We start from the raw sequence: 17,664 nt of genomic DNA on the forward strand, positions 1-17,664 counted from the left end.
AGGACAAGGTTGGTTGTTTGTTCTGTGCAGCCAAGAAAAGGAGACAATAATTCATGGGAAGTTGGAATTGGTTCAGGAAAACTAACGTTCCAGACTTGGGGCTATTTATTCCTGTGAATCATCATCAGCATTGGGAAGAATTCTACATAGGCTCTCACACATAAATAGGTGCAGAACACATACATATGCAACCCAATTCTGGTTACCCATCAGTAAGAAAATATAGGGCTGGAAAACTACTTAATCATAGACTTGTTTCCAATGTGAAAAATGAATCCTGACATAGAGCCCAGCATTCAATGATATACTTCGTTGGTCCCAGCTCTTGGGAGTAGGAAGCAGGAATTCCAGTTAGAGCTCCATGAGACCAGAATTTTATCAGTAAATAAATCTAATTTTGCATATGAACTCAAACAAGAGATTGTTCATCAGGGCTATTGTTGATATGTACTTTGCATGATCTTTCCATGTAGATCAAATTGAAATATTATAGTTAGCCACTTAATTTCTTTATGTTCTAGTTGACACCATTTAACCCAATCTGGAGTTTATTTCATCCACTCTGGATAGCAAGATAAGGCACAATAAATCACACTTATGATCCCATTCAATCAGCAAGAAATATTTGCCTGTCCACCACATTCACAGTGTTGTAGTAGGCTGTATTTTTCTTTTCAGCAACTGTTTATTTAATGTAAAGAAGACTCTGGGTTAGTTCCACATGAAATAAAACAAAAGCTTGGTAGTAACTTATTTTGATCCCAAAAGCTATTTTTTCCCAGGCTTTCTTTCATTGCTATTTTAAATGTTTACTGGTTTAGTCACCATTCTGTTTAACACAAGGTACCTTAGACACTGACCCCATCTTAATTTCCACCCATCTCATCAACAAAACCCACAGAAGATAACAACACACTTTGATTTGTGTAGTTTAATGTTTGATCTGTATTCAATGAAGAAACTTCTTCCTTGAAAACAGCATGGTATCCTAAAATAATGGCTTAAAATATTTATTTGTAATTGGAAATGGCAGGCAGACTCTTAATCGTGGTATAGTTTAATTATAGCAATATAAGTATAATTAGCACCCTTGTAACAAATTGCTAATTTACATGTTGAATTGTCTTGCTTCAGTTTTCAAAATAAAAGTTCTATACATTAAAAAATATAAAAATAAATAAATCTAATTTTGAAAACACTTAGGAAATCCTGAGGACAATATATTAAACATAGTTTCGTAAGTTAATGGAGTACAGAGTTTATTACTCCCAACACACATGTTCAATATGAATTTGAGTTATAGCACATAAAACTATGTACATTAAAAAAGTATTAGTGAAGAACACAGCTAATATACCTAATCTTTGGAACACCCAAAGCATACATATAATTAGAAATTATATTTTGCAATATTGTGGCAAAGTCAAAAATTTCAAACTATTGTACACTTCAATAACAAATGTAGGCCTTTTCAGGTAGTATGTTAATTTGGTTCAATGTGGGATATTGGTGTTTTCTCAGAGGTCACTTGTATTTCTGGGTGTTGCTGCTACAGTAGCATCTCAGAGTCCAGCAAAAACACTGGCACCACAAGCCACAATGTGTAATTGGAAATGTTTTTGGACCACTAGCTCCCAAATAATGACATAGAGACTTCTTATTAAGTATAAAAGCTTAGCCTTAACTTAGGCTTGTTCTCAACTAGCTCTAACAAGTTAATTAACCCATTTATATTACTCTACTTTCTCCCATTATGCTTCCTAACTCTCCTACATACTGTACATCTGAGCTTCCTCTATATCTCCCTTTCAAAGTTCCCAACCTCTCAGATTCTTCACCAAGTTCCTCTCTCTGCTGGGAATTCCTGTTCTTCCTCTCCTGCATAGCTATGGGTCATTTGATTCTTTATTAAGCCAATCAGAATGTGTCTTAATTGATGAGGTAAAACAGACATAGTTTTACACAGTGTGATCAATCCTCTCCTGCCTAGCTATGGGTCATTTGATTCTTTATTAACCCAATCAGAATGTGTCTTAATTGATGAGGTAAAACAGACATAGTTTTACACAGTGTGATCAAAATCCTGCAACAACAATGCAGGAAGAAGTAAATGTTTAAAATCTGAGAGAAGGGTTGTATTGAACATGAAATGCCTTAGAATATTTTTTTTATTACTCAGTTGAATCATTGCATGTAAAAATGCAGGGACTTCTGTGTGTGAGTATATGTAGCTATACTCCAAACTCTAAACTTTAATGACTAAATTATACAGTGTTCTAAACCTATGTTTTTAAGTAGTAGAATGAAGTCTATTTGTCAAAGTTGAAAGATTTGCACCTTTCATATACTAGAGGTTGTTAGGCCACCCATTTACACAGTGCTGCACATTCTGCAAAAATACAATAAGATATTATCATCAGATTTTGCAACCTGAACAAGTGTTGATAGAGAATTCTGATTTCACTGTTTAGTTTCTTCCCCCAAGAGATGCAGACAGTCCCTGATGAAGGACTACTCTGTACTCCTTCCCTAAATTGAAATCTTTTATAAAAATATGAATTCCTAAAGTCTTGTGTGTATTCTCTGAAGCCCAATGACTTCCTCCTTAGGATCAGTGCGCAGGTCAGGAAATTTAAATCACATCTCTTAAACATCTATCTGCACAGGATCCCACAAAGATGAGGTCTCTGGTTATCTTATCCCATTGTCTCCATCTGTACATTCTCTTTTCTGTCCTGTAGGGTGGACTGGCTATGTGTTATTATTGCCCTCTACTGGACAGATGGGCAATAGGCTAAGGCAGAGTCAAGGAAAAACTATAAGGCTGATAGTGCAAATCACAGTGTGCTAGGAAAAACAAACATGGAAGACTAAGACTCAAGTGCTCCTCACTCTGCCTGATCATCAAAAAAAGAATAATTGTGCAAATATTGTCAGATACACATGTCTAAGCACATAAACCCCCCCCCCCAATTCTTGCAATCAAGAAATAAGGAAATTTTGACAAAAAGGAACTAAATGTAGATGCAAGAGTGTGGAAAGTTTGTTAATTCCTTTGGATACTTTCTGTCTATATTCACAGATATTATGACTTAGAGCAGATACATCAGAGTTATTCTTAGTCAAAAGTTTCTTTCACACACATATCCTACTTAAGATATTAGGCTGAAATATGCTCAGGAAATTAAATTGGTATGCAGTAGAAAGGATCATCCACTATGAAGCCACTTAGTAACACTCTGTTGAATAGCCCGCACACTTCACTATATGGAGTACATTGTAGTGTACCAATGCTTTGAGCTATGGATTGCTGCCCCTGCTCAGCAACAAGGACATTTACAATTTAAAATAAGTTTTCTACTGAGCATGCAGGCTTTGTGAAAATTATAGTGAAAAGTTCAGTTGAGCCATTTTAAGTAGCCTCACAGGAAATTGAGAACTGTGTATATGTGTTTGTAATAAATATGTGCATCAAAATACAAATTTAGGGGCTTGAGAAATGGCTCAGCAGTTAAGAGTACTGGCTGCTCTTTCAGAGGACCTGAGTTCAGTTCCCAGCACACACATGGCAACTCACACCTGTCTATTTCTCCAGTTCCAGGGTTTCTGACTCCCTCACACAGACATACATGAAGTCAAAATACCAATCAACATAAAATTTAATAAATTAAAAAAAACAGGCAGTGGTGGGGCACACCTTTAATCCCAGCTCTTGGAAGACAGAGGCAGGCAGATCTCTGTGTGTTTGAGGCCAGCCTGGTCTACAGAGTGAGTTCTAAGACAGCCATGACTGTTATACAAAGAAACCCTGTCTAAAAAAAAAGAAGAAAAAGAAAAATAGATAAAAATACAAATTTTAAAAGTTTGATCAAATATTTTACTATTTCATAAGTAAGAAATAGGACTAGTTATGAATAAATAAGTAACTCTTAGAAAAATCAATGTAAATAAATAATAATGTTAATTCTACAAATGTACAGGCAGTTTGAGCTTTAGGCTTACTTGTCAAATTTTACTCAAATAAAAATTTTAGACTTAATTCAATTAGCAGAATATAAAACAACTTTATGATTATTTCTGTTGCAAAGCATGTCAGAGAATATCAGACTCCTTTCTTACCTTTGGGTTTTCCCTCTTTTTCTAGGACTGAGCTCTCTGAAGAAACTATTCAAAAGTAATATGCTACATTTAGCAGATGGATGTGTTTCACTTTGCAGAATTTGGAAAATTGAAATATGTACACCATACTATCGATACTTATTCAGGATTTTAATGGGCAACTGATTTGAGTTCTGAAAAAGCTGATTCTGTAATCACTCATTTGCTAGAAGTTATGGCCATCATAGGTATACCTGCACAAATTAAAACTGACAATGCTCCAGCATATGTCTCTATTAAAATGAAACAGTTTTTTGCTTATTATAATATAAAGCATATTACAGGTATACCACATAATCCTACAGGCCAAGCAGATATAGAAAGATCCAACAGAACTCTAAAGGACATGATAAATAAACAGAAAGGGGCAACAAAACCCCCCAGAAATAGACTACACAATGCTCTATTAACTTTGAATTTTCTCAATGCTAATGAGAAAGGAACAACAGCTGCAGAGAGACATTGGTTAATAGAAAAAAACTACAGAATTAAATCAGCCTATATACTTCAAGGATGTGCTGACCTCAGAATGGAAACCAGGGTATGTGTTACATTGGGGACGAGGTTTTGCTTTTGTTTCTGCAGGAGAAGATAAGCTGTGGGTACCATCAAAATTGATAAAGGTTCGATTTGAACAAGAGAGACCTCTTAATTAGAGGAGGTGATAGTTCATCAACCAACATGACCATCCAGTTTAAACTCACTTATACCATTAATACATGCCTTTTCATTTAATCAGATGCAACTTGCCAAAAGGAAACCTCCCCAAAATTAGTCTTGGGGAAGGGTTTTTGTTTTTATCTTTTAGGAGAATGAAGGCTAAGGAATCTGAAGAACACTGGACAAATGAGACAACTGAAGAAAAAGGACAAATCATCTGTCCCAGAAAAAAGAGTAAAATGGCCTATTGGTATATCATCTACAAAATTTCACAAATCTTCCTAAATATTTGTTTTTGCTCTTCTCTAAAAAATTAATAAGATTGGTCTTCTCGTAGTCTCAGTTCAATTAAAGTTTAAAGCTGACTTTTCAATGAAAGTTGGAGAATGGCTCTCTCCTCCTTTAAACTCAAGCATGTTGTTAAAAGGAAAATGAAAACTCCCTGTATCATACCAGAAGAAAGAGCCATCTTCTGACATGGTACAGGAGAAAAACCATATTAATTAAGGGACTATTCCATTACTAATCTCAATTCTTTGATTCTATTCTGATTCTTTAAACTTTTCTTAAAGTGGTAATTTTATATCAAATTTTTCAAGATATGTATATATTTTAAACTTTGTTAAGATAATAATGGCCATGTGGAGTATTAATTAATTCTAGAGAAAAGGCTTCAATTAGCTGCCTATACATGTCTTTGTGTTTGAGTCTCTTTTTAGTTTTCTGCAGAAAATCACAGCCAGGCCTCTAACATCAACTGAAATCTCCAGGAAGAAGATGGGGCCCCACAACGACAATTCCACATGGAAAATATTATCACTAAGCTGACAAACATCATCTACAGATCAGCTTTGGACTACAAAGTGCTTAGACCAAATTCTGAGATGGCTAGCTGAGATGATCCAGTTTCAAAGACTACTTGAATAAGGACTTGAGATAAACCCTGAACTTTGGAATTATGGATAACAAAGAATATAGTTACCTTTCCTAGAATTTGTCAATTAACCCAGAATTTCAGAATAAAGACAACCCAGCAGGAAGCAATTTTAAGAATACAATGCCCACATTCCCAAAGGGGTGATGTGAGGTGGGTGGTTTTTTGGTATTTTTATGGGTATTGGGTCTGTGATAGTTTTCATTGTTTAGGAGGGTTGGTTACAAGTTGTTAAGGGTTAGGAAAAGGGCTAAGCAAAAGGTGCTTGTTTAAACAAAAAGAAAGAAAAAAGAAAAAGACAATTACTAGTTTTAAATACCTTACATTGGATTAGATTGTTTTATATTGTATACAAATTATTATCATTATTGAGATTGAAATTGTTAGAATATGCCATATACATATTTCTAATCTTGCTCGAGATATTGTATTTATACCATTCATTTAACAATGTAATGCAATTTGCTAATCCTTGAATGTTAGTATTACCAACTATTAGGATATATAGAAATGAAAGTTAGTGGTTAGACATTACAATTGAACTTGTAGTCATATTAGGTGTGTTTTCAAGATCAAACAGATATATTTTAGATAGACAGATCATCTTCAAACCCTTCAGAGATCTACAGAATATGGCATTTAAAATATTTTAATAACTTAGGAATTTTTCTTTTTTGCTATGACTATGAGACATGTTGGTTCTTGGCAGTACCAATCTACTTCAGAGAAAATATGGCCATTGAAAAAACTGCATATGGAGTTAACTTTCATTGTGGCAAAAGTTAGCCACTGGACAACAAAGTATCCTCAAATCAACTGCTGACAAACAGGACAGACAGGACATGAAACAAAGGACTACTGATTCTTGCCAAAACAAGTGTGGTTGTGGCTTTAACAAAAGGCATCTTCTGAAGCCAGGACAATATGGCACCATCCCTGAAGTGAGTGGCCTTTGCAATCTGTAAAAGGTACGGTGCCCTTTTCTTCGAAGGCAGCTGAACAGGGAGTGGGCCAATGGCTTCTGATGTACAATTGAACACCAGATGAAACAGTTGTTCTTAAAGAATAACTAAGCTCACCCCTCTCAATAGTAGACAGGCATTTATTAGAGGGATGTGGAGATGAACGGGATGCCGAGATGAAGCCACATATACACAGCCAAGAAAAAATGGACAGCTGAATTGAAAAAAAAACATCAATAATTTCCAGAATTTAAAATCCTGAATCATGACATGACACTAATGGAGTTCAGGTGTTTCTGGTACATGGACTGCTCTCACCAACTGTGAGGTCAAACTGTTGACTTTGTATACATCCTAGTTCACAAATGAGTCTGTCAGATACGCTAAGCCTATAGGCTAAAGATGATGCCCCAACACTGTGGAGAAACCTCAGGTGACTGTCCAGGCAGCTGGCTGTTTCTGTCAACTCACATTTTTTTTCTTTTGGAAGCTGCTTGCATGCACTTCCTGTTTTCATTTTTGTTAGGTAGTATTATTTCCTTCTTGGGTCTCTGAGGGAGGTAAAGATCAGTTAGTTATAGTTATAATTATCTTTGTTAAGGATTTCAGAAAAACTCACTAAGAGCTGTAAGTGTATAAATTTGAAAGACGTTATAAGACAGTTCCATTAGCAATATTAAGTTAGGATAGAAAGTGAATCAGGTACATTTTGGACTTACCAAAATAGGAAAGATAATGGAATTATTTTCTCTGCATTTGTCGAATGCAAATGGACTAGACATTGTTTAGGTATTTATTGTTTGTATACATGGTATATATAGTTATTGTACTTTTGTATATAGTTTTTCTTATATTAGTTATAACTTTTTCCTTTTTTTTCTTTTTATTGAAATAGAAAAGGGGAAATATAGTGATATTTTATTTGTATTGAAATGTGATTTTATTTGTATGTTAATAAAGTTGCCTTGAGGTCAGAGCAAGCCAGAGCAGAAACTGGGTGGTAGTGGTGCACACCTTTAATCCCAGCACTTGGGAGGCAGAGCTAGGTAGATCTCTGTGTGTTCAAGGACACAGCCAGCATTGCAGACACACGCCTTTAATCTCAATACCAACCATAGAAGACCTGGAGGTCTGTATAAACAGGCAGTGATGAGGAGGTCATGTGGCTGGGTTTACAACCAATGAGAAAACAGAACAGGAAGTCTATAAAAAAGACAGAACACACAGAAGTAGGTCTCTTGCAGAGAGGAAGGACAGCAGAAGCAGTAAAGGGTAAGGTTTTCTGCTCTTGCTCTGACCTTGTGGTTTTTAACTCTGCAATTGTTCTGTGTTTCTTATTTAATAAGATGGTTACATCTACAGGTCTCTCATATCATCCAGCCACTATAAATCAAGATGCAGCAAGACCAGACACCCCCCTCCTATTGACGTTGGACAGGGCCAGGAGGATATAAGTGCTCCAAAATCAAGTAACAGAATCAGAGTCAGCCCCTCCTCTCACTGTTAGGAGGCCCTCAAGAAGACCAAGTGACATAACTGTAACATACATGTTCAGAGGTCAGCCCCAACAAGTTCTCTGGTTGGTGGTTCAGTAAGAGGATAGATATTTAGAAATTTTTGTTTGTTTGTTTTTCTGTCCTGTTTCTGCTAAAACCTCCCATTGGTCTTCAAACCTGGGCAAACATACCGCCTTTTAGCAGATGAAGACACAGGGTAAGAACATGGGTCACCGATCCTCTCAATTCTGCCTCCCTGGGTGGTTTATGGTATGGCTTGTGAGAGGAGCTTTAGCGCACTCTAGGCAGTAATAATTTGCAATATCTTCAGATCCCAGGCTGCTGATGCTGAGAGAAAAACCTATCCCAGTACCACTGCCACTGAACCTCAATGGGATGCCTGATTGTGACTGAAATCTGTAACTTAGGAGTAGCGTAGAAGTTATTTGTTAATGCCTTGACTTGCCTGGCAGGTGATGATGGCTCTGTTTCCCAGAGACACAAAAAGTGAGCATGGAGACTGGTCATCATACTGGGCAACTGAGATAGGAAATTTGAATAATCATTCCTACACCATTAACTCTGCTCAAAGACAACATTTCTGAAGGACCAGGAATCCCTGGTCACACACTGTTTTTAGTAAATATACCATGATTGAAGTCCTTACCATGAAGCTAGAGCAGCAGGAGCTCTGAGAACTGAATAGAATATCCTTATGTCTGTTTTGTGCCCTCACCAAAAATAACACTTGTGTATGATCAGTTTGTTAAATCTTTAGAGCAATTGGATATTATCTCAGCACATGCAGACCATCAGCATTTTGGCAGAGCTGGCACAGCTGCAGGGTGTCCTTTCTTCAGTATGTCAGCACAAGTGTGGTGTCCCCTGACATCTTAGGTAAGACTAGCCCAGAACAGATTCATCTCCAGAGAAGGTGCTCTTCTTTGTAGGGCCAAAGAATGATCTTAAAATGCATTCATTTCATGCTGTTTTAAAATCTCTCCCATGTTCAGTACACCATTCCTTTGCTATGTTTCTGTGTATGTCAGGGGCGTCAGGTTTGAAACATTCCCACAAAGTTCAAGAAAATTATAAGCTCCTTTCATAGTTACCTGAAGATATCACTGAAGTCAAACTGCTTTCTTGTTTATGATGAGTCCTGATTCTCTCTATTTATCAGAATTAGAATAGACCAATACTGGGAGGCATCTTTTCTAAGGAATGACAGATTCTCAAATCACTACTCCACCCCCTTCATGGACCAATGAATCTTATTTTATGATTCTTTAACTATCCAAGAGGAACTCTTGTCAAGGCCACAGGCCAACCAAGATCCTAGATTTTCTTATTACAAAAAAAAAAAACCACTTTGATTTTTATGTGTGGGATTATTTGCCTCTGTATATATGTGTGTGTGCCATATATGCATATATTATCTCTGGAGACCAGAAGAGGGTGTTGGTTGCCCTGTATCTGGAATTACAGATGGTTGAGATCTGCCAGGTGGATCCTGGGAACAGAAGCCAGATCCTTTGCAGTAATAACCAGTCAGTACTCAGAACTGCTAAGCTCTCGCTCTAGCCCTAATTATATTCTTTTCCATCTGAACCATATTAGCTCTTTTCCTAGATCAGACAGACATTATAATAGTGTGTGTGTATGTGTGTGTGTGTGTGTGTGTGTGTGTGTGCAATGTCTAATATTCCTGTTATGTCTCTGATTAGTGCTCTTGATTTTTGTCTCCTCTTAAAATAAACCATTGTCTTTAGGTGGCAGATATTTAGAGTTTTTCTCTATAAATATAAATCATTCATATAATTGAATATAGTATGGTTTCCTAAACCTTAATTTTTTTCTAGCACCAAATATCTCCCAGATCCTAAGAGAACATAGTTCTTGGTGGCTGGTTTAGAACAGTGGTGATTAGGTTAATAAAAAAAAATGAACATGTAAGGAATGAAATATGAGAACTTTGTATGAGGAGGGACAGACATGGTAAGGAAATTTAGCAGACTAGGAGTGATCCAGCTCCTCTGTAGCCCACTCCCAGGTTCCAGAAAGAATCTTCGACCAGTTCTCTCTATATACATATTCTTTTCTGCTCTCATGCTTAGATCCTCTCTATCCCTTTTCCTCTTGTCCTATCCTAGTTCTAACTAAGCTCCTTTTGCCTCATCCTCATCTTCATCTTCATTTCTTTTCATCTTGGTCCTTTCTGTTTCTCTCTTGTAACCAGTCTTCTTCCCCACAGCCTGACTAATACAAAAGCTTCCAAAGACCCTAGAACAGCTGTAAAAGACCACTTCATTTACAGCCCTAAAGGGAGTGAATAGAGGAGGTGGGGTCAGATAAGGCCTGGAATAAGTCAGAAGGGGAATTTATGTTGTGCAAGCGCAGCAGGACATAGTCACTTCTGCCTAATCATTTCCAGGTCAAAACGTCTCATGTGACCAAGACCCGTGGCTTTGCGTGGTTGTGTAAAGCTTGCAGCACAACCATGTGATCTATGTGCATGTGTGGAATAGCCACATGGGCCTGTGTGTGCAGTTGCAGCCCAGCCTTTATAAGCCGGCACCATGATTCCCAGCCACACCTCACTCATGTGTCTTTCCACAGCCCTGTGCACATCTGTCCCTCTCCCTTATCTTAATAAAACTCTTGTGAGTGGATTCTGTAGGGTTTGGGGTGTTTCCTCGAAGGGAGGAAACAATGTGCTCAAAATATATTCTTATAAATAGTTGTATGAGTCTACCATAAATGTACTCATTCAATCTAGAATCTTATAGGTGGTTAGGTAATTGGATTTATAGATCATTAAAATAAAACAATCTCTATTTTTCCTGTGCTGCCATATACTGGCAAGGTGGGGTAGGAAACCTGTCTCAAAGCTACTTTGCACTTGATATGCAAAACACCCTTTTGTTCTAAGTCAGTAGCTCTGGAATGCCATTTGGCCTGAGAGAGAAAGGAGAGCCTGAGCTTCATTTGCACATGAAATAAAGTTATGCATCTGCACATCCACCTGTCTCCTAAGCCAGAGACAGGTGTTGTCTCTGTAAGGGTGTTACCTTCTTTCAGATCAGCAGTTGGTCTGAGAAGCTTATACTCTTTGCTGTTATAGCGTAGGGCTTATGGGCACACAAGCAATTGATAGTAGGAAATAGCTGATATATTAAAAGTGGAATAACATCAAATATTACTTGATATTTGACTTTTCTCCAGAAGAATTCCTTGGTCCTTCTAGGTACAGCTTTATCAGTTATAACTGAATCGCTACTTCATATTCTTGTGGCCTGTAGTGTTAGGGTGGGCGTCCAAAACAGAGAGCTTCACTCCAATATCGGGTCACAAAAGAAGCTTTATTTAGCACGAGCTTGTGGGCCACCAGCCCGAGAAGTAACTGGTGACCCCAAGTCTAAGGCTCGCAGGCCTTTTATGAGGCAGTTCTATCAGGGCAGGGGAGCGGAGGCATCCAGAGTGCAGACATCTGGAGGCCAGATGTCTCCACAGTCTTTCTCAGAGTCTGGGTGGGTAAACGAATTCCAAGCTTATCTAGCAAGGGGTTATTTGGCAAGCATTCTTCTCAAGCAATTTATCTTGCCAGCACAACTGCAGGTGGTTATCCTGCAAGCATCCTGTTAGCACAGCATGATGGGCTAACTTTCTAGTATGGGGCATGGGAGCAGAATGCAGTACTTTTCCACCGAATCTACAATTAGCAGAGCTGGTGGGGGGTGTCTCCTTATTTCTCTTACAATGGTCTTTCATTAGCAGGGAACACAGAGTGTTCTTGCATGTTAGTAGAGGTATGATGCTCTCATTGTGTGTGTGTCCATGAGAAGGTGAATGAGGAAAGTTTAACAATGAATACGTCAATTGTGTAGGAGACAGAAGAGAACCATATAGGACCACAGGTAAGATAATGGGTCTAGAAGAGTTATCAAAATATAAAAGGTGAGTGAGTACACTAGCAAGGAAGATATACAATATAATTTTTACAACTGCATTAAAATTTTACTTTGTACATAAAATACAATATTAAATAATCATGGCTTTATACACTCACCAGAAAAACAGCCATTGAGAGATGAAGTAAGGGGTAGAATATCCTCTATTGACTCTGGAGGCATCATCAGCTGCACACAGCCTGATGCTGACTGATTGAAATGGATCCTGAGTTCTGACATTTATGACTGTGAGAACTTGCATCCTTCTTGCATCAAACAATGGGTTCTTGGTAAATTTCTACAACAGTCTATGGAAACAAATAGAAATTGGGCTCAAATGAAAGTATAATGCCAGAGCATGAGCCCCTCCCCCCCAACAAGACCACCAAGGAGCCAACTTCCAATGCAAAAACAATAGGTTTTGTTTATTCCAGCCTAGTCCCGAGCACTCACTTTAATGGGTTTATAAAGGAAAGGTTTATGTGTAGAGAGTTACATATCTTGGGATTGGATGAGGGGGTTCGGGATGAGGTAGTTCTTTGAAGTTACTGGCTTAACTATAAGCATGAGGTTACTAATGGCTAACAGGATGCAGGGTATCTACAGAGACATAAATTTTTTACTCCCTATGTCATGCTTTTGCTGAACCCAGGATATATACATTCAGATTTATTTTTCCAGTCCTATTCTCCAATGAGGTCAACTTCTGGCCAGTTGAGTCCATTACTCCCTATATCTTGCTTTGACAAGGCCAGGATATATAGATTTATTGTTCCAGCCTTTTCTTCCCATGAGTTCAACTTCTGGTCAGTTCTAAAATTGCTGCTCAGTAAATACCTTTAGAGGAGCAGGGGGAAGGAGCATCTCTTGAGATGGCTACTGATTTTTTCTTTTAAAAAAAAAAAAAAAACCTCAGTTTAAGCTGCCTTTTTTGTTTAATCTTATAATCTTTTTGTTTAAATTTCCAATGTTATAGATGAAGAGATGGATAATTTTTATAAGGTAGAAAAATATCTGTGTGAAATTCCACAATAGAAGTATGGAACACATGGTAATTATGTAAAGAACACTAATGATTGGAAAATTACATGTGGCTAGTATCATCTTCCATAGCATCTTAACTCTAAAGTATCTAAAAGTATATAAAACTAAACAGTGTATGTGTGTGTGTGTGTGTGTGTGTGTGTGTGTGTGTGTGTGTGATTATTTATAATTAAAAAAATAATAATGCTTCATTGTGGATCATGGATACACTTATTCTCCGCATTGTAGAGAAGATACCCAGTCCTTAGTGTAGATGTAACCATCTTGTTAAATAAGAAGCACAAAACAATTGCAGAGTTAAAAACCACAAGGTCAGAGCAAGAACAGAAAACCTTACCCTTCAGTGTGTCTGCTGTCTTTCCTCTTTGCAAGATACCTCCTTCTGTGTGTCCTGTCTTTTTTATAGATTTTCTGTTCTGTTTTCTCATTGGTTGTAAACCCAGCCACATGACCTCCTCATTACTGCCTGTGTGTCAGACCTCCAGATCTTCTATGGTTGGTATTGAGATTAAAGGTGTGTGTCTGCCATGCTGGCTGTGTCCTTGAACACACAGAGATCTACCTAGCTCTGCCTCTCAAGTGCTAGGATTAAAGGTGTGCACCACTACCACCCAGCTTCTGCTCTGGCTTGCTCTGACATCAGGGCAACTTTATTAACATACAAATAAAATCACATTTCAATACAAATAAAATATCAGTATACCTTAGAACACACAGGTAATTTCCCCAGAATCACATGGTTACTGATGCTGAGTAGAAACTCTCAGACCTAAGATACCTCCTTTCTGTGTGAGAATCTAATCCAAAAGAACAATACATAGAATAAAAAACAGGAAAGGAACAAATCCAGAAATAAAATGTGAAAGTCATAGCTTCCCACTGCCTCTGTCCCATAGCATGCTCACCTAGAGTTCTATTCCTAAAAATTCCTCCCTCCTCCAAGCTTCTCAAGTGTCAATGATTCTTTTGTTTGAAACTAGACAGTAGTTTTGGCTGAATCATGCTTTATTCTGACACTTTCTTCCACCTTACTCAGGCATTCCTTAACATATTCTGTTTTGTAAACCTTACCTGTCCTCCCAACATGAAATGAATGTACAAACATTGCCGAGGAATCCCTCTTCTCCTCCACTGAGGGTCCAGGAGCTGACCTGGAGACACTGTCACATGCTGATGGCACAGGAGCTCACCGAGTTATATATTACCTAGAAAATGTTTATCTAAGAAAAATTGAGCTATTATTTTTTCATAAGCAATGCTCCATGTTTCTTGTCAAAGTGCAATAATTTGTAAGAAATTGCAGTCTTTTATTGAGAACAAAGGAGACCTACCATTTCTGGGAAGCAACATCCTCTCCACTTCTATCAATCCCCCTTTATACTCAGATTAGTATCTCTAACATCATTGATTTCAAAAGATGCACATTGATTATCTCAGTGCTCCTGGAATCACAATTCTTACTGAGCCAAAAATCAAAGAATTAGTGTGACTGAGTTCCTCTGGAATTCTGGCTTAGATGATCTGATTCATGATCAGTATTGTAAGGTAAAAGGGGAAGGGAGGAAATAACTAGAATCTTTGGTGAAAGTTAATTCCCACAACTTTCTTTGTTTCCTGGTAATCTTTTAATAGGCCAAACATTTTGAGGGTCCAATGTTGTTAATCACAGGTGCTGTAATTGCAAGACAACACCTTATATATCATGGCTAGAATACACAGTACCACCACACAGCTCTAGCATTGATACACCTTATTCAATACACATTAGCTGAACTTAATATTGAGTCAAAAACAAGTCCAATGTGAGGAGCATTGGACAGATAAGTTGTATATAGTATTCAAAAACAACAGTACCTGAAATCAAGAAAAACATGTGGACTATTGCATATAAAAGAAGAGTGAAGAGACCTGGGGTAAGGTATCTGGTTAGCCTGGATCATTCTGTGTGTGCAGACATGAAGACATTGGCAAAGGAAGTATAAGAGATGATATACCTGGGTACAAAAGATACGTTGGGAACAATACACAAAATGTGAAACAGATGTGAAAACTAGACCAAAACCTGCAATGCCGATGATCTCTTTTGTAGTTTTATTGGATTAACATAGGACAAAATAATTAGTAGGAAATATGCAGTAAAATTTGGACGGTTGACTTGTGTCTTGCCCAAATGATTACAGTGAGAGACAAATCATTATGATCTTTATTTTCAAAGAATGGAATTTTCACCTACTTTTTTTTAAAGAATAAATATCAGATCTAAAAAGTGTTCCATATTGTGTTATTTCAGATACTTGTTGTTGAATCCTTCTCTTTGTACTTTCATTATCAAATAGCAAGGACATGAAATTGAGGAAAGTGTAGAAGAATTGGTATATCTTGGAAGTATACTTCTGGGGGTACTGGTGATGAGGGGACTTGACAGTCTAGTCATCCTTTGTTTTACATCTAGTATCCACCTGTGTTCATAGCAGCATTATTTGGAATAGCCAGAACCTGGAAACAACCTAGATGCCCTTCAACTGAAGAATGGATAAATAAAATGTGATACAAATACACAATGGAGTACTACTCAGCAGAGAAAAACAATGACATCATAAGGTTTGCAGGCAAATGAATGGATGTAGAAAAAAGTCATCCTCAGTGAGTTAACCCAGACTCAGAAAGACAAACATGGTATGTACTCACTCAAATGAGCATTTCTTAGGGTGTTTATCTCCAGTTTTGGAAAGGATGGGTTATGTGAAGAAAAAAACAGAAAGATTGGGCTGGTATCTTGAAGCATCTAAAGAATATCATGAAATATATACAATGCACACAGAACTAGGAAGGGACCTCAGGTAACTGAGAAGATTCTCACTATTGGATGGCTTTGATGAAAGTAACTTGGCAGAGCCCTGATGAAAGGAAGAACACAAGATTGCTTGTTTGAGGGTTTTAAGTGCTTTCTATGTTCACTTTAAGAACAGTACCAGATAAAAGATAAAATGAGTAAAGTAGATACAACTCATGAAAGAGGATATAAAGCTAGTTGTTTTTCTAATTATTTGATAGACTTTTTGCTTTGGGTGATGGCTGTGTACATGAAATACATTTGAAAATGTAAAATCTAGTACAAAGCTCCACTTCCTTCTATTCTAACTCTGTAGAAATCCACTCACTTTATAGACTTTGCTTGTGGATAATTTTGATATGCAATGCTATTTATCTGCAAAATTCTTATGATAAAGTTTAGAATTTTCTTTTTTAAATGCATATGAATGTACAAGGCTTCTATAAATTTCTGGGATAACTTTAGAAAGTCAGTCACCATCCTCAATACCCATGTACGAGCATGAAGAGGAACAGGGAGTGGTAAAAACTACACAACACCTACATATTCCTGCACTGAAACTGTTCTTTGACCCACAGAAAGAAACATGCTCTCTGAAAGCAGGTCTGTTTTGCTCCTCTCTGTCCTGAATACCTGAGCACTCCTATGCTTATGCTGAGTTCCTGAGATGAGCCCAGCCAATCCTGTAGGTGGCTCCAGTCCCACATACCTCTGCTGATTTGCATGTAGTCAGAACCCAGCACACTATTATAAGGATTTCTTCAGAAGGTGTTGACTGCAGGTGCAGAAGTCATTCTCAGTGAAGATACAGCATCAGCATGAGGGTCCTTGGTGAGATTCTGGGGCTGCTGCTGCTCTGTTTTTCAGGTAAGGAAGACAGACATGGAGAACAGTATGGTGAGTGCTGCCTGACTTTTTATGGAAGTTGTGTCATAATATGGTTAACGCCATATGTTTGTTGTGTATTTCAACCACAGGTGTGAGATGTGATATCCAGATAACCCAGTCTCTATCTATTCTGTCTGCATCTCTTGGAGACAGAGTCACCGTCACTTGCCGTGCCAGCCAGAACATTAATAGTTGGTTAGCCTGGTACCAGCAGAAACCAGGGAGTGCTCCTAAACCCTTAATCTATAAGACATCCCAATTGCATATGGGAGTCCCATCAAGATTCAGTGGCAGTGGATTTGGGACAGATTACTCTCTCGTGATCAGCAGCCTGCAGCCTGAAGGTATTGCCACTTATTACTGTCTACAACATCAAAGTACCCCTCTCACAGTGATACAAGTCATAACACAAACCTCCCAGGAGTGCAGTGAAGTAAGACTGAGCTGCCGCAGCTGCTTCTCTTAGAGCCTGCACCTGCTAATATTTTGTTATAAGATGGTCCTGGGCTTTGAAGGTCACTGAGCCAGTGCAGAAAACTGTCGTTGTGGCTCCTTTGCTCTTCCCTCTCCTCTCAGACCCAAGACCACAGACAGAACAAAATATCTTACATTTTTTAAAGCAGTTACATTTATGTTTGAGTGATCATAGTTCTGCCATCCTTGCAATTCATACAGCAACAAGACACCTCTAAAGATACCTCCAGAAAAACTATTTTAATTCAGGAACAACTGTGTAGATAAC

At 37.8% G+C, this 17,664-nt stretch overlaps 1 gene segment (V, D, J or C); it reads left to right on the forward strand.

Annotated features, from left to right (window-relative positions):
- The first annotated feature begins 16,852 nt into the window (after positions 1-16,852).
- LOC118580232 lies at positions 16,853-17,388 on the forward strand. The segment is given in 2 exon segments: positions 16,853-16,901; positions 17,012-17,388. Coding segments are annotated over 2 exon segments (426 nt in total).
- Positions 17,389-17,664: the final 276 nt, after the last annotated feature.

This window comes from Onychomys torridus, chromosome 3, assembly GCF_903995425.1.
Source record: "Onychomys torridus chromosome 3, mOncTor1.1, whole genome shotgun sequence".
NCBI classification, from domain to species: Eukaryota; Metazoa; Chordata; class Mammalia; order Rodentia; family Cricetidae; genus Onychomys; species Onychomys torridus.